Source organism: Heterodontus francisci, chromosome 4 (assembly GCF_036365525.1).
Source record: "Heterodontus francisci isolate sHetFra1 chromosome 4, sHetFra1.hap1, whole genome shotgun sequence".
In the NCBI taxonomy this organism is placed as follows: Eukaryota; Metazoa; Chordata; class Chondrichthyes; order Heterodontiformes; family Heterodontidae; genus Heterodontus; species Heterodontus francisci.
Window position 1 is genome coordinate 38,035,254 of NC_090374.1, and position 23,175 is coordinate 38,058,428.

The 23,175-nt window shown below is 44.8% G+C and overlaps 1 protein-coding gene across 1 annotated transcript in view; it reads right to left on the reverse strand.

Moving 5' to 3' along the window:
- Positions 1-23,175, reverse strand: part of LOC137368965 (uncharacterized) — a 98,842-nt gene that overhangs the window by 63,862 nt on the left and 11,805 nt on the right. The window contains exons 4-5 of the mRNA XM_068029357.1: positions 3,202-3,341; positions 1,949-2,077 (exon numbers count right to left, since the gene is read on the reverse strand). Of these exons, the coding sequence (XP_067885458.1) occupies positions 1,949-2,077; positions 3,202-3,341 (269 nt within the window). The remainder of the gene's footprint in view (positions 1-1,948; positions 2,078-3,201; positions 3,342-23,175) is intronic.

Below are 23,175 nucleotides of genomic sequence, written 5' to 3' on the forward strand. Positions count from 1 at the left end.
ATATAGCTTCAGTGCAATACATTCAACATCTTGAAACCTGCCAAAATTGCCCAAAAAAGTATCGTAACCCAATGGGTAAGTAGCACCACAGGCACTCACTCACAGATTTCCTGATTTCTTTCTTAAAGCAGGGCCACTCAGCTCCTGACCTCATTATAGCCTCTGTTCAAACATAGACAAAAAAGCTGAACCCAAGAGGTGAGGTGAGGTGAGAGTGACTGCCCTTGCCATCAAGGCAGCATTTGACTGAGTATGGCATCAAGGAGCCCTTGAAATTCAATGGTATTATTCTCGCTGAATCCCCCACTATCAACAACTGAACTGGAGTAACCATATAAATACCGGGGCTACATGAGCAGGTCAGAGGCTGGGAATGCTGTGAAAGTAACTCACCACCTGACTCCCCAAAGACAGTCCACCATCTACAGGGTGCAAGTCAGGAGTGTGATGGAATACTCTCCACTTGCCTGGATGGTTGTCAACAACACTCAGGAAGCTCAATACCATCCAGGACAAAGCAGCCCGCTTGATTGGCACCCCATCCACAAACATTCACTCCCTTCATCACTGATGCACAGTGGCAGTAGTGTGTACCATCTACAAGATGCACTGCAGCAACACGCCAAGGCTCCTTAGACAGCACCGTCCAAACCCGCGGCCTGTACCACCTAGAAGGACAAGGGCAGCAGATGCATGGGAACACCACCACCTTCAAGCTCTCCTCCAAGCCACACACCATCTTGACTTGGAACTATATCACCGTTCCTTCACTGTCACTGGGTCAAAATCCTGGAACTCCCTTCCTAACAGCACTGTGGGTATACCTACCCCACATGGACTGCAGCAGTTTAAGAAGGCGGCTCACCACCACCTTCTCAAGGGCAATTAGGGGTGGGCAATAAATGTTATCCTAACCAGCAACGCCCACATCCCATGAACGAATAAAAAAACAGAGGGCTGACAGGAACATGATGGGCCGAATGGCTTCCTTCTGTGCTGTAACCATTCTCTAATTCTATGATTCTTGTCGCAGTAGCTATTTTAGAGGAGTTGAAGAGTAGCCTACATTGGGAAATGCTAATACTTTAAGAATAAAATCGGTGCTGGTGATGTCATGGTGATTGTCAGAGGACTAAAGATGGAACAAAGAAGCAAGCATCACTATAGCCCCAAAGAAAATACTGCAAATGCTGAAAATCTAAAGTAAATAACAGAAATTCTATGAATACACTGTCAGTCCATCAGCAAGCAAAATGACTAAAAAGAGAGCTTAAAGACTCGTTTTATCTTTACAGATGCTGACATACTTCCTGTGCATTCCCAACGTCTTCTGTCTTTATTCAACAATCAACATTCTTGCAAAAAGTGTCTAGATTATTCTGGAGTTAAATTTTTTGATATAGGTAACTATTAATTTCGAAGGATGCAAAAGCATTGTGGATAATGAGATGCCAGCTGAGGATAGTTTTAACACTGCTATGCCTCTCCCTAAACAATTACCAAATTTACACACTCATACACACACATAGATACATATCTATATATATATGTGAGAATGAGAGAGGGAGGTATACTGGAAAACTATACATCTAAAAGAAATAGAAGTCTTACTTTACATGAAACACAGCAGGAAATTAATAAGAAAAAGAGGCTTTTGAAAACTAATATGCTCAACAGAAATTGTGAGTAGGCTGGAGATAGTTTAAGGGTACAAGTTATTAACTGTAACTAAACTTACATAGACATGGACCAACTAGTAAGCAAAATACAATAATAACACCAGAAAATGCTGGAAACACTGAGCAGGTCAGAAAGTGTCTGTGAGGAGTGAATTCACTGTTTATATTTCAGGTTTTCAGCATCTGCAGTATTTTACTTTTATTCTGAAGCCAAATACTATGTTGTGGTCTGAGGTTTTGTATAATCCTAGGGAGACAGCTCCTCTTACCTGTCAATGTATCATACAGCAAGCCACCTGGGGGCAAGAGGCAGCTGAATGAAGGCACGAGGAAAGGGATTGAAGATCTTTGACACTGATTGAGCAAACGCAGGAGATGTGGGTATTTTTTCGGGTCACCTAAGAAGAGGTAATGCAGGTTCCACATTAAAGTCATGACTAAGATGATATGAACATAAATATATTATAAGTTTGTTAAACTTTTTGCATGATACTAGATTTAATTAAGAAACCTGAAAGCAAAGTCAGTAGTTTCTTTTCTGTTTTAAAACTAAGTGAAACCCACCACCTTCTTTTAGAATTCCTCAACATGTCGAACATCAGTTTCGACCTAAGAAGCTGTGCTGGTGGGCTGCTCTCAGATCTCTGCCACTGGCGCTCTGAACCAATTACTTGGAAGTACACAAGTAAAGACTGGAAGGACTATAGTACTGGAAGCACCGTCCCTATTAAATGATTCCTTCTGACTCTCCCACCTATCCATTCCAATTTTTAAGAAGTTTTTCAAATTATATTCCCACCCTCTCCTTTCTTAGCCTTCTCAGATCACACATCATTCTTGTTCCAGTGATCTGACACTCAGGTTTCTGCCATTTCTCTAATACTCATCCTTAGTGGAAAGTGGACTAGGTTGATGCACTCTCATTTTCCTTTTGTCCCTATGATGAAGCAATCCATTCCCTTCAGTGCCTTCTATTTTGTGTGTTTTTTTCAACTTCCTACTCTTCTTTCCTCGAGGCAATCACTCAAGCTTGTTTGCGTCCTCACCTGCCAAAAATGTGCAACTTTCATCTTAAGTCACTGAATAACAATTATGAAAGAAACCCATTTGCTTTCCCCCCTCCCTTGCTGAAGACTCTATGGCCAGTTGTACTGTTACTGCTGCTGTCTCAGCTGGCAGCAACAAATTCAGCACAGACCAGGGATCTAACCTGGAACATTCTCAATATCACATCATCCAATGCATTTATCCACTTAAGGCGCTGGGAGAACTTTTGCACTCCGAATAGCCTTACTGAAATTCACTGTATGCAACAATGAAACCCTATGTCTTACAATATGGAAGAGTAGAATGAATCCATCATTAATTGTTCTCATCATTTTCTTTTTAAATACATACTACATTGCTTTCTGTATTTTGAATTCATACTTTGAGCTACAGTCTGGGCACTATCATAAAGTAACTGTCACGGTGGATGTGCTGTATTTGATGTTCTATATGTTAGCCATCTTTTCATCTGTACCTGGAGCCACTGGTTTATCCTCTGCAATGATCTGCTGCAAACGACCAAGAAGCTGTGAAGCCAGCTGACAAGGATCCTGAAGCAAGACTCTTTTGGACAAGTGTATAGCTTCGTTCAGCATGTTCAGGTCATCAACCTTCCTGTTTAGAAAATATAAAAAGGTGTTTGAACTGCCTCCCTTTTTCTTTGTTATATGGACATTGTGCAGAAGAACATTCCAGAAAACAGTGCATATATTTTGGGACATTTTTTAAAAATCAGTCATCGCACTGTATTCTGATGTAAGGTAATGCATATACTAGAAGTCAATAGTCATCAGTCATATCAAAGCAAAGAGTTAAGTGATTAGATATGACAGTCAGGAAAATTGAAGATAGGCTGAAGATGACTGCGGGATGAATACGAACAAACTATAGGGATGATTGAGAAGCACTGTTGTAAGTGAATTCACTCTATATTTAAAAACAGGAAAGTGATGAAGAGAATAAGAAATTGTGTTTATTGTTGCAAACGAGTCATTTTTGGGTGGCATGCTGTTACTCGTGAGCTTCCGCAAGGATCGGTGCTTGGGCCTCAGCTATATACAATCTATAACAATGACTTAGATGAGGGGACTGAAAGTAATGTAATGCGGACGATACAAATCTAGGAGGGAAAGTAAATGGTAAGGAGCTGTGAGGCAAAGAGGTTGCAAAGAGGTGTAAGTGTGTGGGCACGAACATGGGTATGAGTATAAAGTGAGGATTGTGATGTTTTCCATTTTGGTAGGAAAAATAGAAAAACAGACTATTTTTTAAAAGGTGAAAGGCTGGGAAATACTGGGATTCAAAGGGCCTTTGGTGTCCTTGTACACGGATCCTAGAAAGTTAACATGCAATTAGGAAAGCAAATGGTATGTGTTACGAGGGAGGAGTGCACTGTGTTTTCTAGTTCCACTTCTCGACAGGTCACAACACATATTTAAATGTTTACCCAGTTACCGATGCGGTCAATCATATACTTTGCTCTTTATCCCAGAATAAAATGCATCAACCAGGTTTCTTTAATAAATGACAAAATTATCATGTAACATTATGTAACTTGATGTAATTATTATGTAACAAGACATAACCAGTAACGATGCAAAGCATTAACACACCGTTACCTTAGCCACACACACACACACACACACACACACACACACACACACACACACACACACACACACACACACACACACACACACACACACACACACACACACACACACACACACACACACACACACCAGTTAACCGAAAAATAAAGATTTTCCCTTCAGAGCTCAGTCACCAAAAAAAGACAAAAAAAGAATACTTTGGCCAAATACTTGCTAATTCTTGAAGAAAAAAGAAAAGATATAGAAAGATGTCAGTTGTCCCTTTTTGGTTTGGATCTCTGAATGGACCTCTGGCCACCAGTCGGAATATTGGCGTGGGACGGCCGTCGCTGCAAGGTAAGTGATTATTCATTTATTAGCATTTATTTAAATATGTTAATGCTATTTTTTTGCCCAGTGGCAGGGGGGGGTCACCCTGAGGCCTCGCCGCTGCCGGTAAAATGGGGCGGGGCCTTTCCGGCCCATGACGCCCATGGCAGGCCTCTCCTGGAAGGATTTGCTGGGCCTCCCCCTGACGTCGGGGGGGCCAGTAAAATTTAGCCCATTAGGTGAATCCCTAGTGGCAAACAAAAGAAATTCAAGCCCTTTATCCCAATCATGGGGTTATTCAAGAAGCTATGCCTTTTTTTTTAAAAAGATACAGCACTGAAACAGGCCCTTCGGCCCACCGAGTCTGTGCCAACCATCAACCACCCATTTATACTAATCCTACATTAATCCCATATTCCTACCACATCCCCACCCTATACTAGGGGCAATTTATAATGGCCAATTTACCTATCAACCTGCAAGTCTTTTGGCTGTGGGAGGAAACTAGAACACCCAGCGAAAACCCACACGGTCACAGGGAGAACTTGCAAACTCCACACAGGCAGTACCCAGAAACGAACCCGGGTCACTGAAGCTGTGAGGCTGCGGTGCTAACCACTGCGCCACTGTGCCGCCTTGATCATCACTTTGAGGGTTTGGTGGTACCTTTTTAAAGCCCCTTGTGTCTGTGGGTGGTATGCTGAAGACTTGAACTGTGTTATACCCAAATTGCCCATAACTTCCTGCAAAATTATAGACATAAATTTGGAACCTTGATCCAACTAAGTCTCAATCGGTAATCCATATCTAGTGAAGAACTGGGTTAACTTCTCTACCACTACCTTAGCAGAAATTGTTCTCAAGGGAATGGCCTCTGGGAACCAAGTAGCCATATCCATGATAGTGAGTATATATTGGTGTCCCACCTTTGTTTTTGGTAAAGGTCCGACACAGTCTACAACACCCCACTAAATGGGTCCCCCAAAACCTGTTATGGGAATTAGAGGTACCAGTTTTATAGCAGGTTGCGGTTTTCCCACAATCTGTCACGCCTGGCACATTTTACAAAACTGCACCACGTCCTTCGAAAAGACCTGGTCATTAAAAATGTCGGCTTATACGTGATTGGGTCTTCCGGATCCCCACATGTCCCGCTATTGAAATTTCATGGGATTCCTTAATATTTCCCAGTGATATATGGATGGTACCACTATCTGGTGAACAACCGTCCACTCTTCGTCCGTAGGTCTGTGAGGAGGTCTCCACTTCCTCAACAGAATCTCACTTTTAATATAGTAGCCTTCCGCAACTCCCTTTCCTCAGCTTCAGTTAGAGATGATTGTGCCACTTTATTTAACTCTCGACTTGCTGAGCCTTGATCAGAGAAGACTTACTGAACATTTCCTTCGGATTATCCAAATCCCCAAAGAAAGTTTCAGATATTTGGCTATCTGTCTGTGGTTCCAACTTTACCTTCAACAATGGAACTAGTTTAGCCATTGCTCAGGTCATTGCACATGAAGGAAAATTTTTTGGAACCTTTTCCTGCAACTGTTCTGTCCTTTTGACTTCACTTGCTCTTTCCGTGACTACTGGAGAAGCTACTACCTTTGCTCCAGCCAAATCATTCCCTAGGAGTAGGTCAACTCTGTCTATAGGCAAACTATGGACAACTCCTACAGTTACTATTCCGGACATTAGGTCCCACTCTAGGTGCACCTGATACAAAGGTACGGGTATATATTCCCCGCTAATACCATTCACTAAAATCTCGGCATTCAGTGCACTCTCTGGTGGAAAAGTTATACCTTTCCCCTGCAAAAGAGTTTGGGTGGCTCCTGTATCCCTAAGTAAAACCTTCTGATGAAAGGTTACTGACCTGAAAGCTCGTAATCATCAGCAATTTCCGCTAGCTGTCTCACTGTTGAAACTTTCTGGTTCTCCACATGGGTTCTTACTAACAGAGGGAGTGAATTTTTCAATTCTTCCAGGAGAATTAGTTCCCCAAGGTTCTCATACATGGCTTCTACCTTTAGTGCCCACATCCAATGATCAAAATTAATTTGTTTTAACCTCTCAAATTCTATAAAGGTCTGCCCAGACTGTCTCCGGAGGTTCCAAAATTTCTGCCTGTATGCTTCAGGGACTAACTCATAAGTAGCGAGAACAGCCTTTCTGGCCATCTCATAATCTGAAGCAGCCTCCTCAGAAAGCATGCCATAAACTTCATGAGCTCTGCCCATCAACCTGCTTTTCATAAGCAGTGTCCAGGTTTCCTTCGGCCACTTCATCTGTCTGCCTATCTTTTCAAAAGAAATTAAAAATGCTGCTATGATGTCCCTTTCGTCAAATTTTGGGAGGGCTTGTACAAATTTAAACAGCTCTCGACTGGGTCCTGGGCTGGAGACAGGTCTTTCCCCACCCAAATTTTCATCGGGGTCAAGGGCATCCTTTTTTTTCTCTTGTTCCAGCCTTCTAATCTGGTATTCCCTTTCTCTCTCCTTTTCCTCTCTTTCTGTTGCCCTTTCTCTCTCCTGCCGCTCTGCTTGCTCCCTTTGAAATGCTCTCTTTTTTGCCCTTTCCTCTCTTTCCTTCTTCTCCCTTTCAAGTTCAAGCTGTTTCATCTGCAACTGAATTTTAGTTAATTCAACTGCCGTACCATCTGGTTTGCCTTCTTCTTCTTCTAATTGCAAATGCTGTGCTATTACTTCAATTATGTCTGCTTTCTTAGCTCCTGGTTTTAACTCTAATGCCAACAGGTCTGCCAAATTCTTTAGTCTAACCTTGGCTAAGTTCCTCAAATCACTCAGGAATATATTCTCCTTCCCCAGAAAGGATGTAGCAACTAACAAAGACATTCCAGTAATGTACTTTACTCTATTGCACAAGATAGCCATTTTTAAAAAATCTTTTCAATTAGCATTACCCCACTTACCAATGTATCCCGGATAAGCCTGTAATTAAAGGCGTGCTCAGGTCAGGGAAACAAAACCTGACCCGAACCCAACAGAACCACATCGGACCCGAGCCCGACCTGGCCCGAATCCCTCCATTTTCTCCCCCCACCCCGACCCACCCGAGCCCGAGCCAGACCCGACCACTGGAATGTTCCCTTTACCTACCTTGCGATTCCCAATCTGCAGGAAGAGCGTGATGACGTCATAGAGACGCTCACTCAGTCACCGCGCAGACTCAGAGTTTTCCTCTTTGACGTCCCGGACTCCCAGCTCAGGTAGGTTTTTTACTTTTAACACTTACCAGCAATACTTACTTCGTGTGTCCGACTCGGACCAGGCCCAATCCGACCCGAGGCCGAAAGCCGGACCCGGATGTCATGTCGTCGGGTTCGAGTCAGGTAGCAGGCCTTTACCTCCAATTATATGTTACGACCAAGGTCGTTTCTAATTCCACTTCTCTACAGGTCACAACATATATTTAAATGTTTACCCAGTTACCCATGTGGTCAATCATATACTTGACTCTTTATTCCAGAATAAAATGCAATGACCAGGGTATCTTTAATAAACAACAAAATTATCAGTTTATTAATAAAGACATAACCAGTAACGTAACAAAGCATTAGCACACAGACTGAAATATGAGAGTTCCCTTTTACCTTAGCCACGCACACACATACACTGTCCCTTTAGAGCACTGTTACCAAAAAAAAAGACAAAGCAGAATACTTTGGCCAAATACTTGCTAATTCTTGAAGTGCAAAGAGAAGATATTGAAAGATGTCAGTTGTCTCTTTTTGATTTGGCATCCCAAATACGCGTAGACGGCTGTCATCATTGGGATCTTTCTAGAACAGTTCTTTACAGGCGACGTTGAAGATCAGTTTGGCAGGCTTTCTAGGAGAAATGCAGCATCAGGGGTTTCTGGCAGGCTTTTCAGGAGAAATGCAACATCAGTTTCTCTATTTCTTACACTTGATTCTCAGGAAGTTCTCAAAGAGATGGAAGAGGGTGCTCATGGTGACTGCTCTCTTGGCTGGTTTTCTCCAACTGCCTTCAAAACAGTTCACACCCCAACTCACGGTCTAAAGCAAAACCAAGAACAATATCTCAAGAGTCAAGCCTCCTGACCAGTAGAAATCTTGACCTGTCACTTCTCTGTAAACATCTCCCCCAAGTCAAAAAGCCCCTGCTGGGTATTTATCTGTTGTTTTCAAACAAGACCTCTGTGTCCTTTCAATGACCCCAGTAAAAAAAATCCACAGAATCCTTTTCAGTTCTTCCAAATAAAATAATGTCCATAATTCTAAAATACGAGTCCTCAAAAAATACTTAACAAAAAATCTAGAAGCACCAGCAAAACATATGTTACCCTTAATTACAAAGGGATAGGAATATAAGAGTCAAGTGGTCTTACTCTATTTATATAAGGCCTTGGTGAGACCATACCTGGACTGTGTACAGTTTTGGTCTCCTTACCTAAGGATACCTGGTATCGAAAGTGTGCTTATCAGAGCTCAGCTCCATTGGATCGGCCATGTGGTTCACATGGAGGATTCCCGTATGCCAAAGGCGATTTGCTACACCCAGCTGATCATGGGAATCTGCACGAAAGAATATCCCAAACTTAGATACAAAGGCATTCTGAAAGCCAATCTCAGAGCCTATAATTTGGACCTCACTACATGGGGGAAAAACAACCATGGACAGATCCAAATGGAGAAGTCTCTTTAATCAAGCAATCTCAACACTTGAGGAGGAGAGTCAGGTCCCTATAGGACAAGTGAGCATGCCGTAAAGCCAATGCCTTCACCCATCCCTTCAGCAATGACTTCATATTTAATATTTGTAATCGGATCTGCAAGTCAAGATTTGGCTTATCACATATGAGATGACACCAACCTAGACACTGAACAACAAGTGTCCTTGCTGACCACTCATCTGTCAAAGTGACGGAAGAACCCGTTTCATCACTTAAAGAAGCATATACTTGCCTTAAAAGGAGACCAACAAAGGTTCATTACACTGATTCCTGGGATGAGGGAATTGTCCTATGAGGAGAGATTGAGTAGACTAGGCCTATATTCTCTGGAGTTTAGAAGAGTGAGAGGTGATCTCATTGAAGCATATAAAATTCTTAAAGGGTTTAATAGGGTAGCTGGTGGGAGGATGTTTCACCTTCGTGAGATGTCTAGAAACTAGTGTCAGTCTCAGAATAAAGGGTTGGCCATTTAGGACTGAGCTAAGAACTTTCTTCACTCAAACAGCTGTGATCTTTGGAATGCTCTACCTCAGAGAGCTGTGAATGGTTAATTCTTGAGTTAGAGATTGATCAAGATTTGGATGCTAAGGGAATCAGGGACAAGGGGATAGTGCGGGAAGGTGGAGTTGAAGTAGAAGATCAGCCATGATCTTACTGAATGGCGGAGCAGGCTTGAAGTGCTGAATGGCCTACTTCTATTTATGTTCTTATGTTCTTATATTCCTGCCTTTATTTTATTGCCGTTAACACAAACTGTTTGCTATCATCTAAAAGATGGGCTGAATTTTACCAGCCCTCGACATCGTGGGTCGTGGTGGGTGGGGCTGGAAAATTCTTCCAGGAGAGGCTCGCCACGACCCCCGAATCCAAAAAGCCCTCGCCGCATTTTACTGGCGGCGGCGAGGCCTCGGTATGGCCCCCGCACCCCTCCCAGAACTCCCTTCCTAACAGCACTGTGGGTGTACCTCCCTACATGGACTAGAGCAGCTTAAGAAGGCAGCTCACCGCCACCTTCTCAAGAGCAATTAGCGATGGGCCATAAATACTGGCCTTGTCAGCGACGCCCATATCCCATGAATGAATAAAAAAAAATTGACCTCTCTGCTAGGGAAAACAGGTCCTTCCTGTCTACTTTATCTAGGCCCCTCATAGTTTTGTACACCTCAATTAAGTTACTGGGTTCCAGAGGAAAGGTGCCGTGCCGCTGGGCCTGGGCACGGTGCTGTACGACATGGCCAGGTGATCGCCCCTATGGTTCAATAGCCCGGACTCTCCCCTCCCCTCTGTGACCAACCTCTCCTCCCTGCCCCCTTCTCCACCCCCCCTGCACACCTTGCAACCCCTCCTCCCCGCACCCCCTTGCCCCACCCCCCTTCCCCCCCCGCAACCCCTTCCCCCCCGCACCCCCTTGCCCCACCCCCGTTCCCCCCCTTGCACCCACTTCCCCCCCACCCCCACCCATTCCCCCTCCCCCCCGCCCACCACCGCCTTCATTCCAACATTAAAATTAATTTAAACACATGGAAATTAACTTACCTTGTCCCGGCGGCCGTCCCACGCCGATATTCTGGCCGCTGGCCGGAACACCCGTACCTTCGGAGCTTATTTCGGAGTTCCAAGGTGTAACACTGGTGGGGAGGGGGAGGAGTGAAATTATCAGGGCAGGGGGACGGGAAAAATTTTTTATTGGCTGAGGGCTGGGTGGGAAGGGGTTGAAGGGCAAAGGTAACGAGGTTGGGGGGAGAAGTTTGGGTTGGGAATAAAGTTTATTTCAGTTTGATAGGCCCAAAGACAAACATTGGGGGGAGGACGGGGGTGGTGGGAAAGGGTCTCCAGCATTTATTTAATTTTTGAAAGACAATGTGAAATACTGTTCCATTAAAAATTCAAATTTCTTCTCAGGGCTTAAAGCCCTTTAAAAATGTCATTGATGGGGTTGGAGTGGCCGCCCTCTCTACGTCATCGGGGCCGGCTGTTCCACTTCCTCCATTTAAATGAGCCTCTGCGCGAAATATTGCGGGAGCTCAGCAAGGGCTGCTCCGTGTGGGCGGACCGCCGACTTCAAAGCACGCCACTGCAATTTGTAGCGCGCTAGTAAAATTCAGGCCCTAGACTTAGCTACAGTATTAAATTGATTATAACAGGAAGCTGTCACATCAATTCTGCAAAACACTGATAAATTATGTCAAGGGTTTACTCTTACATTTCCCCACATGGCAAGCTACAGATTTCAGGCCACCTATCTGGAAAGAACCACAGAAAAGTTACGGCACAGAAAAAGGCCATTCTACATGTCTACACCGACTGAAAAAAATAGCTCCCCAATCTAATCCAGCGCCTGGTCTGTAGCCTTGCAGGTCACAGTACTTCAGGTGCAAGTCCAGGTACCTTTTAAATGTGTTGGGGGTTTCTGCCTCCACCACTGATCCAGGCAAAAAATTCCAGACACCCACCACCCACAGAAAGGCGTAAAAATAATAGGGTAATAATAGTAGGGGATTTCAACTTCCCCAAAATCAACTGGGATAGTCTTAGTGCGAAAGGCTTAAAAGGGGCGGAATTCTTAAAATGCATACAGGAGAGCTTTTTGAGCCAGCATGTAGATAGTCCTACAAGAGAAGGGGCAGTACTGGACCTAATCCCAGGAAATGAAGCCAGACAAGTGGTAGAAGTGTCAGTGAGGGGACATTTTGGGGATAGTGACCATAACTCTGTAAGATTTAAGGTAGTTATGGAAAAGGACAAAGATGGACCGAAACTAAAGGTACTGAATTGGGAGAAGGACAATTTTAAGATGATAAAAGAGGATCTGGCCAAAGTGGACTGGGAGCAGCTACTTGTAGGAAAGTCAACATCAGATCAGTGGGAGTCATTCAAAGAGGAAATAGCGAGAGTTCAGAGCCAACATGTACCCATTAAGGTGAAGGGTAGGACCAACAAGTCCAGGGAACCCTGGATGTCAAGGGATATAGAGGATTGGATCAGGAGAAAAAAAGGAGGCTTATGGCAGATTCAGAGCATTGAAAACAGCAGAGGCCCTAGAGGAGTATAGAAAGTGTAGGGGGGTACTTAAAAAAGTAATCAGGAAAGCGAAGAGGGGACATGAATGAACACTGGCGGGCAAGATAAAGGAAAATCCCAAGGCGTTTTATAAGTATATGTAAGGGCAAGATGATAACCAGGGAAAGAGTAGGGCCCATTAGGGACCAAAGTGGCAATCTGTGTGTGGAGCTGGAGGACATGGGTGAGGTTTGAAATGATTATTTTTCATCGGTGTTCACTATGGAGAAGGACGATGCAGGTGCAGAGATCAGGGAGGGGGATTGTGATGTACTTAAACATATTAGCATTGAAAGGGTGGAACTATTAGCTGTTTTAGCAGGCTTAAAAGTGGATAAATCCCCAGGCCCAGATGAGATGTATCCCAGGCTGTTATGTGAGGCAAGGGAGGAGATTGCAGGGCCTCTGACACAAATTTTCAAATCCTCTCTGGCCACAGGAGAGGTACCAGAGGATTGGAGGACAGCGAATGTGGTACCATTATTTAAGAAGGGTAGCAGGGATAAACCAGGTAATTACAGGCAGGTGAGTCTAACATCAGTGGTTGGGAAAATATTGGAAAAAATTCTGAGGGACAGGATTAATCTCCACTTTGAGAGGCAGGGATTAATCAGGGATAGTCACATGGCTTTGTCTGGGGGAGATCATGTCTAACTAACTTGATTGAATTTTTTGAGGCGGTGACTAGATGTGTAGATGAGGGTAAAGCAGTTGATGTAGTCTACATGGACCTCAGTAAGGCTTTTGATAAGGTCCCGCATGGGAAATTGGTTAAGAAGGTAAGAGCCCATGGGATCCAGGGCAATTTGTCAAATTGGCTCCAAAATTGGCTTTATGGCAGGAGGCAGAGGATGATGGTTGAGGGTTGTTTTTGCGAGTGGAAACCTGTGATCAGTGGTGTACCGCAGAGATCGGTACTGGGACCCTTGCTGTTTGTAGTGTACGTTAATGATTTAGACGTGAATATAGGAGGTATGATCAGTAAGTTCGCAGATGACTCGAAAATTGGTCATGTCATAAATAGTGAGGAGGAAGGCCTTAGATTACAGGACGGTATAGATGGGCGGAGCTGTGGCAAATGGAATTTAATCCTGAGAAGTGTGAGGTGATGCATTTTGGGAGGACTAACAAGGCAAGGGAATATACAATGGATGGTAGGACCCTAGGAAGTACAGAGGGTCACAGGGATCTTGGTGTACCTGTCCATAGATCACTGAAGGCAGCAGCACAGGTAGATAAGGTTTTTAGGAAAGTTTAAAGGATACTTGCCTTTATTAGCTGAGGCATAGAATATATGAGCAGGGAGGTTATGATGGAGCTGTATAAAACACTAGTTAGGCCACAGCTGGAGTACTGTGTACAGTTCTGGGCACCAGACTATGGGAAGGATGTGACTGCACTGGAGAGGGTGCAGAGGAGATTCACCAGGAGGTTGCCTGGGCTGGAGCATTTCAGCTATGAAGAGAGACTGAAAAGGCTAGGGTTGTTTTCCTTAGAGCAGAGAAGGCTGAGGGGGGGACATGATTGAGGTGTACAAAATGATGAGGGGCATTGATAGGTTAGATAGGAAGAAACTTTTTCCCTTAGCGGAAGGGTCAATAACAAGGGGGCATAGATTTAAGGTAAGGGGCAGGAGGTTTAGAGGGGATTTGAGGAAACATTTTTTCACCCGGAGGGTGGTTGGAATCTGGAACGCACTGCCTGAAGAGGTGGTAGAGGCAGAAACTCTCACAACATTGAAGAAGTACTTAGATGAGCACTTGAAATGCCACAGCATTCGAGGCTACGGGCCAAGTGCTGGAAAATGGGATTAGAATAGTTAGGTGCTTGATGGCTGGCACAGACGTGATGGGCCAAAGGGCCTGTTTCTGTACTGTATAACTCTATGACCCTCTGACCCGCTGGGTGAAAAAGCTTTTCCTCATGTCCCCTCTAATCCTTCTACCAATCACCTTAAATCTGTGCCCCCTGGTTAGACCATCTCCAACAAGAGAGAATCTAACTATCTCCCCTTGACATTCAATGGCATTATGATCACTGAATCCCCCTGAACTGGAGTAGCCATATAAATATCGTGGCAACAAGAGCAGGTCAGAGGCTAGGAATCCTGCGGTGAGTAACTCACCTCCTGACTCCCCAAACCCTGTCCACCATCTACAAGGCACAAGTCAGGAGTGTGATGGAATACTCTCCACTTGCCTGGATGGGTGCAGCTTCAACAACACTCAAGAAGCTCGACACCATCCAGGACAAAGCAGCCTGCTTGATTGGCACCCCATTCACAAACATTCACTCCCTCCACCACCGATGCACACTGGCAGCAGTGTATACCAGCTACAAGATGCATTGCAGCAACGCACCAAAGCTCCTTCGACAGCAGCTTCAAGGACAAGGGCAGCAGTTGCATCAGAACACCACAACCTGCAAGTTCCCCTCCAAGCCACACACCATCCTGACTTGGAACTAAATCGGTACTCCTTCACTGTCGCTGGGTCAAAATCATAGAACTCCCTTCCTGACAGCACTGTGGATGTACCTCCCCACCTGTACTACAGCAGTTTAAGAAGGCAGCTCACCACCACCTTCTTAAGGGCAATTAGCTTTGGGCAATAAATGCTGGCCTTGTCAGCGACACCCATATCCCATGAACGAATAAAACAAAATTGACCTCTCTACTAGGAAAAACAGGTCCTTCCTGTCTACACTATCTAGACCCCTCACAATTTTGTACACATCAATTAAGTTACCCCTCAACCTCCTCTGTTCTAAGGAAAACAACCCTAGCCTATCCAATTTTTCCTCATAGCTGCAACTTTCAATCCCTGGCAACATTGTTGTAAATTCCCACTGTACTGTCTCCAGAGCATTTAAGTCCTTCCTGTAACGCGCTGACCAGAACTGTACTTAATACTCCAGCTGTGGCCTAACCAGCGTTTTATACATTACATCCCTATATTTGTATTCTATACCTCGGCCAATAAAGGAAAGCATTTCATATGCCTGCTTCACCACTCTATCTACCTGTCCTGTCACCTTCAGGGACCTGTGGACATGCACTCCAAGGTCTCTCACTTCTTTGACCCATCTCAAAATCCTCCCGTTTATTGTGTATTCCCTTGCTTTGTTTGCCCTCCCTAAATGCATCACTCCACACTTCTGCCCACTCAACCAAACCATTGAAATTATTCTGGAGACTACAGCTATCCTCTTCACTATCAACTACATGGCAAATTTTTGTGTCATCTGCAAATTTCCCAATCATGCCTCCCACAGGTATGGAGCATAGTCATGGCATATCGCCAGAGAGAGAATTGGAACAATCAGAGGATAAGTTTACCCACACATGCCAATTGAGTGCCACTGGCAGAACCCTCGGAGGAGGTTGCATGTGGTTCTCCAGGTCTGGTTGATAGGGCACATAAAGGGATCTAACAGAGGCAGAAATCAGCCACAAAATGAGAGAGATCAACAAGATAACACAAATTCTAATACAGTTCAATAAGGATGAAAAGCATAAAGAAGATTACTTGTGCTTCATACATAGAGGTATTGAGTACAAAAACAGGGAAGTTATGCTGAAACTTTATAAAGCTCTGGTTAGGCCAGAACTAGTGTAATGCATCCAGATCTCATCATCACACTTTAGGAAGGATGTGAAGGTTTTTGAGACGATGAGGAGGGGATTTAGCAGAATGCTTTCAGGGATGGATTTTAGCTATAAGGTTAGTTTGGAGAAGCTGCGGTTGTCCCCTTTGGAGCAAAGGAGACTGAGAGGAGATTTGATAGAGATGTACAAGATTAAGACAGGTTTAGATAAGGCAGCATGCCTGGCAGTTGTGCCAAGCCTGCTATACTCTCAGCACTACATGAACTGCTTTGCCTGTGCTGGGATGAGGGAGCAGTACCACAGGACATGCGCGATGCCAATATCATCACCCTCTATAAGAACAAGGGTAACCAAGGTGACTGCAACAACGACTGTGGACTCTCCCTGCTCAGCATAGTGGAGAAAGTCTTCGCTCGAGTCGTTTAAAACAGACTCCAGAAGCTGGCTGAGCGTGTCTACCCTGAGGCACAGTGTGGCTTTCGAGCAGAGATCCACCATTGACATGTTGTTCTCCCTTCGCCAGCTACAGGAGAAATGCCGCGAACAACAGATGCCCCTTTACGTTGCTTTCATAGATTTTACCAAAGCATTTGACCTCGTCAGCAGACGTGGTCTCTTTAGACTACTAGCAAAGATCGGATGTCCACCAAAGCTACTAAGTATCATCACCTCATTCCATGACAATATGAAAGGCACAATTCAGCATAGCGGTGCCTCAACAGACCCCTTTCCTATCCTGAGTGGTGTGAAACAGGGCTGTGTTCTCGCACCTACACTGTTTGGGATCTTCTTCTCCCTGCTACTCTTACATGCGTTCAAATCTTCAGAAGAAGGAATTTTCCTCCACGCAAGATCGGATGGCAGGTTGCTCAACCTTGCCGTCTTAGAGCGAAGACCAAAGTACGGAAGGTCCTCATCAGGGAACTCCTCTTTGCTGACGATGCTGCTTTAACATCTCACACTGAAGAGTACCTGCAGAGGCTCATCAACAGGATTGCGGCTGCCTGCAACAAATTTGGCCTAACCATCAGCCTCAAGAAAACGAACATCATGGGGCAGGACGATAGAAATGCTCCATCCATCAATATCAGTGACCACGCTCTGGAAGTGGTTCAAGAGTTCACCTACCTAGGCTCAACTATCACCATTAACCTGTTTCTCAATGCAGAAATCAACAAGCGCATGGGAAAGGCTTCCACTGCCATGTCCAGACTGGCCAAGAGAGTGTGGGAAAATGGCACACTGACACGGAACACTAAAGTCCGAGTGTATCAAGCCTGTGTCCTCAGTACCTTGCTCTACGGCAGCGAGGCCTGGACAACGTATGTTAGCCAAGAGCGACGTCTCAATTCATTCCATCTTCACTGCCTCCGGAGAATCCCTGGCATCAGGTGGCAGGACCGTATCTCCAACACAGAAGTCCTCGAGGCGGCCAACATCCCCAGCATATACACCCTACTGAGCCAGCGGCGCTTGAGATGGCTTGACCATGTGAGCCGCATGGAAGATGGCAGGATCCCCAAGGATGCATTGTACGGCAAGCTTGTCACTGGTATCAGACCCACTGGCCCTCCATGTCTCCACTTTAAAGACGTCTGAAAATGCGACATGAAGTCCTGTGACATTGACCACAAGTCGTGGGAGTCAGTTGCCAGTGATCGCCAGAGCTGGCGAACAGCCATAAAGGCAGGGCTAAAGAGTGGCGAGTCAAAGAGACTTTGCAGTTGGCAGGAAGAAAGACAGAAGCGCAAGGAGAGAGCCAACTGTGTAACAGCCCCGACAACCAATTTTATCTGCAGCGCCTGTGGAAGAGTCTGTCACTCTAGAATTGGCCTTTATAGCCACTCTAGGCGCTGCTTCACAAACCACTGACCACCTTGAGGCGCTTACTCATTATCTTTCGAGACCAGGAGGCCAAAGAAGAAGAAGGAGATAAGGCAGACAAAGAAAAGCTGTTCCCATTAGTTGACGGTGAAAGGACTACGGAACACAGATTTACGATTTTGGCCAAGAGATGCCAAGGGGGATGTGAGGAAGAACTCCTTTACACAGTGAGTGGGAATGACCTGGAACTCACTGCCTATGAGGGTGGTGGAAGCAGAGACAATCAATGATTTCAAAAGGAAATTGGATGGGCACTTGAGAGAAATAAACTTGCAGGGCTATGGGGATAAAACGGGGAAAATGGGACTGATTGGACTCAATGGGCCGAATGGCTTCTTCCTGTGCCATAATGACTCGATGGCCAGAATTTAACATTGAGGCGGTGGCCCTGTCCACTGGCTGAAAAGTCAGAGAAGAGCCCATCTCCACCAGACCTGGAAGCCATGCTGCTATTTTGCATGGCCCAGTCCCTTAATTGGCCTTGGTCAGGGCTTCTGCCCCTCTGAGACAGCAAGTCCCGCCTCCAAGAGCTGCCGGCCATTTAGAAGGCCAGCAGCTCTTCAGTCCCAGCAGTGCCACTGGGAGACGGATACTCCATGGGGCACAAATACCTGATAAGGAGAGCACCTCACCAGTCCACCAGGAAGCCGCATCCTCAGCTGCTGAAGTGGCCACTCGAGGGCCTCAATTGGCATGAGGCGGCCGGGCTGTTTGCCACCTCCCCCACTGCTGGTAAAATAGCACAGCCACCCGCCCCACATCCCATACGATTTTATATCCCCCACACCTCCCAGCCCAGGTTAATTCCAGCCCATGACTCTACTCTTGATCTGCAATGACAGACATCTTGAAGACCTCTTTCTCCTCAGGAGTAAGAAAGAAATGGCCAATATTCTCCTCTCTAAGACAGTAGTGTCAAGATTAATTGTAGAGTCCCTACTGTTGCCCTAGCTGCGAATACATAACTCATCACATATCACTGATCAAATTTGAAACTTCCTTGGTCTATATTATTGAGCTACTCATTGCCTTAACCAACAGAGCCACTGGGGAGCCATAGAGCCTTTTTCAAAAGATGACCGCTGGCGAAATTAGGTGAAATGTTAAGCACTGAAAGTATTTAGATTACTAAGCCAAATTATGATAGATTAGAACAATGCTTGCACTTAAATTAATGCAATTTGTTCTTTGCTTATAATTGCAAATTCCATAGCCAAAGAACACAATAATTAACTGAAGTAAACTTAAAGATGCCATTAGTTAACACTTAATATTCTGAAGTACGCTATATCTTCCGGAAGATAATGAAAACTCTAGGATGTAGATTTTTCTTCCTGGACACTCTTTCAATTGTGCCAAAAACCATTGGAATTTGTTTATGATGCCCCACAAGTTTTGAGTTTCCTCACTCCAAGAGCCACTGCATTAATTAAAGAAATAGTTACTGCAAGCTTTCGAGGATTAATTCTTCCACAGCTACTGCTGAGTGACTCATTATAATATTTAAAGTCATACAACAGAACCAAATAGTTTTGCTCAGGATATTGGTGCCAAGCTCAGAGTTGTGAAGGACTGTGCCACTGTGCTTTCACTTGCAGAAATACAGACTTGCAGTCCACTCAAAGAGAACATGATTTTCCTCCAATAGCTTTTACAAGTTCTACCTTTACAGTGTCAGCCATGGCTCAGCTGGTAGCACTCTGGCCTCTGATTCAGAAGATTGTGGGTTCATAGTCCCACTTCAAAGACTTGAGCACAGAATCTAGGCTGATACTCCAATGCAGCACTGAGGGAGTGGTGCATTTTTTAGAGGTGCCATTTTTAGGATGAGGTGTTAAACTCAGATCCTGTCTGCTCTCGCAAGTGGATGTAAAAGATCCTATGACGCTATTTCGAAGAAGAGCAAGGGAGTTATCCCCATTTATCCCTCAATCAACATCATTAAAAAACCCCAGATTATCTGGTCATTATCCTATTGCTGTTTGTGGCAGCTTGCTGTGCACAAATTAGCTTCTGCTTTTCCTGCATTACAATAGTGATTATACTTCAAAAAGTACTTCATTGGCTGGAAAGTGCTTTGGGAGGTCATGAGGTCATGAAAGGATTTCTTTCTTTTTCTTAAATGAAATTCCAATTATAACAAATTAGCTCAGTCATCCCCAAATTCTGGACTCAATATTGAGTCAAATACTTTCAGACCACGAGCCCCATTATTTTTTGTTTATTTATTATTTTTATATATAGTTTCTTTTTAATTATTTATTTTTAAACATGTGCTAGCCTTAAATTTGTTTTTCATGTTTTTGCATTCGTACAGAGCTGTTCATTATTCTGGCATTAGCACTCTCCCTAGACTCTTGCTTTGTCTTTCACTATAACTATTTTGCACTCCATTTGCATTCTGTTCCATGACATCTGTCATTTAATCTCTTCCCCCCTCCGTCCTATCACAGTCCTTCCTTCTTGTTCTTCTTCCCCCCTCTCCCCTTTCACTTGCTCAAAGATTGTTACATTTCCAACTGATGAAGGGTCACAGACCTGAAACGTTAACTCTGTTTCCCTCTACACAGATGCTGCCAGACCTGCTGAGTGTTTCCGGCACTTTCTGTTCTCACCCCCAAATTCATCATTTACTTTGTCCATTTCAGCTCCAAATGTGCTGCACTATCAACAGGTTCTATCTTTTGGATGAGGCATTAAACCGAAGCCCTGTCTGAGATCACAGGTGGACATAAAAGATCCTATGGCATGATTTTGAAGAACAGGGGAGTTCTCTCTGGTGTCCTGGCCAATATTTATCCCTCAATCAACAGAGAAATGTAGTGTTTGATTGGTCAGGGTTTGATTGTATTAGTCTGTCTACTTATCTGTGTTCACTGTTTTTGATTGGGCCTATGGGTGAGGCTGCAGCGTCAGAAGTGAAACTAAAACACACACAGTTGGATGTTGTACAGAAAACACTCTGCAAAGACAAGGACTGAAATTGTGTTAGAAATAATGTAGTTTAATGTGCTGTAAATAAACCAGTTGGTGATTTAATGCAAGCGTGAGATCTGCATTACTCTGAGATAAATTAGATATAGGCCAGAATTTAACCCTTGGTGGACGGGAACCCACCTCTGCCTGGCCTGGGGATCTGGACGACATTTTGCGGTCTCCAGGCCTTTAATGGGTCTGAGGCGGGACTTCCACCTCATTGAAGCAGGAAGTCCCACCTAATGGAGCTGCTGGCCAATCAGAGGGCCGGCAGCTCTCTGTTCCAGCAGCGCTACTGGGAACTGTGGCCACTGCTGGGACTGCAGTCCAGCTTCCACAAGAAGATGTCGGGGAGCCCCGGAACCAAGGTACATTTTTGGTGCCTCACCGAAGGTGATCGGTCAGGCGAGAGAAAGGTGGTCAATTGGGGGGATGGGAGGGAGCATGTTGGGTGCGGGGGTGGTTGGGGCAGCGGCGGGGTGGCCCTCCGTCAGGCACAGGGTGCCTGATCATGAGGGCCCCCCTCCCCAGGCCATCAGAGAGCCGTCTGCTTTTGTCAGGAGGTTTCTCTCAGGCCTGGGCTGCCCGACCGGCCATGGGTAAAATCTTCCTGACAGTGGGCAGAGGCCCTTAAGTGGTGGTTAAGTGGCCAATTAAGGGCCTTGATTGGCCTGGGGCGGGCAGGCCGCTTTTCACCACTGCCACCCTGCATAAAGTGGTGGCAGAGGTGGGAGTGGGTCAGGAAGGGCCCCGCGAGTCTCCCGCTCCATTTTATGCCCCCCACCCCCTGCCACCTTCCTGCTCTTTGGGGGGGCCGTAAAATTCCAGCCATACATACCATATCCAGTAATCTGGCGGAAGCACAACAAGAAACATTTACCAGACCCAGAAGGTGCAGTTTCAATAAGTCTATAAACTACTGCATTCATATTGTATCCAGGCCAGTGGCATTAGCCTAGGACTCAGAGATATCTTACAGACAGCTCCAAAGAGAAAGTAAATGAGCCAAGATTCTCTAAAGCTGGCAGCCAGCAAGACCCAGCACAAACAGGTCTTTCCAGCCACCAGCCCTAGTGAATCCCAGTTAGCCTACTTTTGGTTTGCAGCTGGCTGGAGTAGACCTGTTTGTTTGCAGCCAGCATCACTAGCACAGTTTTTATATGATCTGAAAGGAGCTTTTGGTTAGAAAGCCAAGAAACATAAAATGTGAGCATTTGGAATGTGGGCTCAAAAGAAATGTCAGATAAATGTGAGAAGAGTTAACTAATAAGGTGATCTCAGTTGAGAGAGAGTTGGGAATTGATAAGCAGGCAATTTAAAATGAGTAGGAAAAGGGGATGGAGTTCTATTGAGTCTAACTCCAAAGGGTCAAAACTCCTACTTCACAAACTTTCGTGACAAATTAGATGAGTGCACAATAAAATTCTAGTACATTTTAATGCAGCCAAGAAAATCATGTGTTGAGTTAAAGTCAACTTATTTTGTTGTTGGATACAATAAACAATTAGTATTAAATAGAAGTGGAGCGAGTCAAATTACAAATTGAGCAAATGTTTTATCTTGACATATTCATGTGGGTGTAAGAAGCTTTCAGTCTCCTAAATCTGCTATGCCACTTTCGATGGCTTAAGTGGGATGAGGCTGAAAAGATAAAATATCTGTTTTGGAAAATATATTCTTAACATCCTTCAGAGTGCTTAGAATAAGAGTCTGGGGGGAAAATACAATAGCTACCAAAAACAGAAACAGGGATCACGATGAAAGATTAGTCTATGCATTTCCTTTCAAACTTTGTGCTGCCTGCTAATTTAAATGATGGTAGCATGCAGTCCAGTACTAAATGCGCTGTTGAGTGTCTGTAGCCTCAGCAGGGGGCAGAGAGGCTAGCATCACATAAAACTAACCTGAACTACTTAAAGCCAGCCTGGCTGGAGCAGGTGCTAGAAATATTTGTGGAAGAGGGTCTGAGCAGGAAAAAGAGTGAATTATGGTGCAATAGGGGAGAGAACACACTCCAAGATTCTCAGGCGCAGCAATGCAGGCCTTAATGCAGGAGGTGGACAGGAGGAGAGATGTCCTCTAGCCATAGGGGGCCAGGGCTCCCTCCGGACAAACTCTGAGAAGGCAATGGGAGCAGATAGCCATCATGGTTAATACAATCTGTGGAGTCTCAAGGACCTAGATGCAGTGCCGAAAGAAGTTCAATGACCTCACATGAGTGGTCAAGGTCAGTGAATTTATCTTCAAATGCAATATCCTACTAAATGAACCACTAATCTCA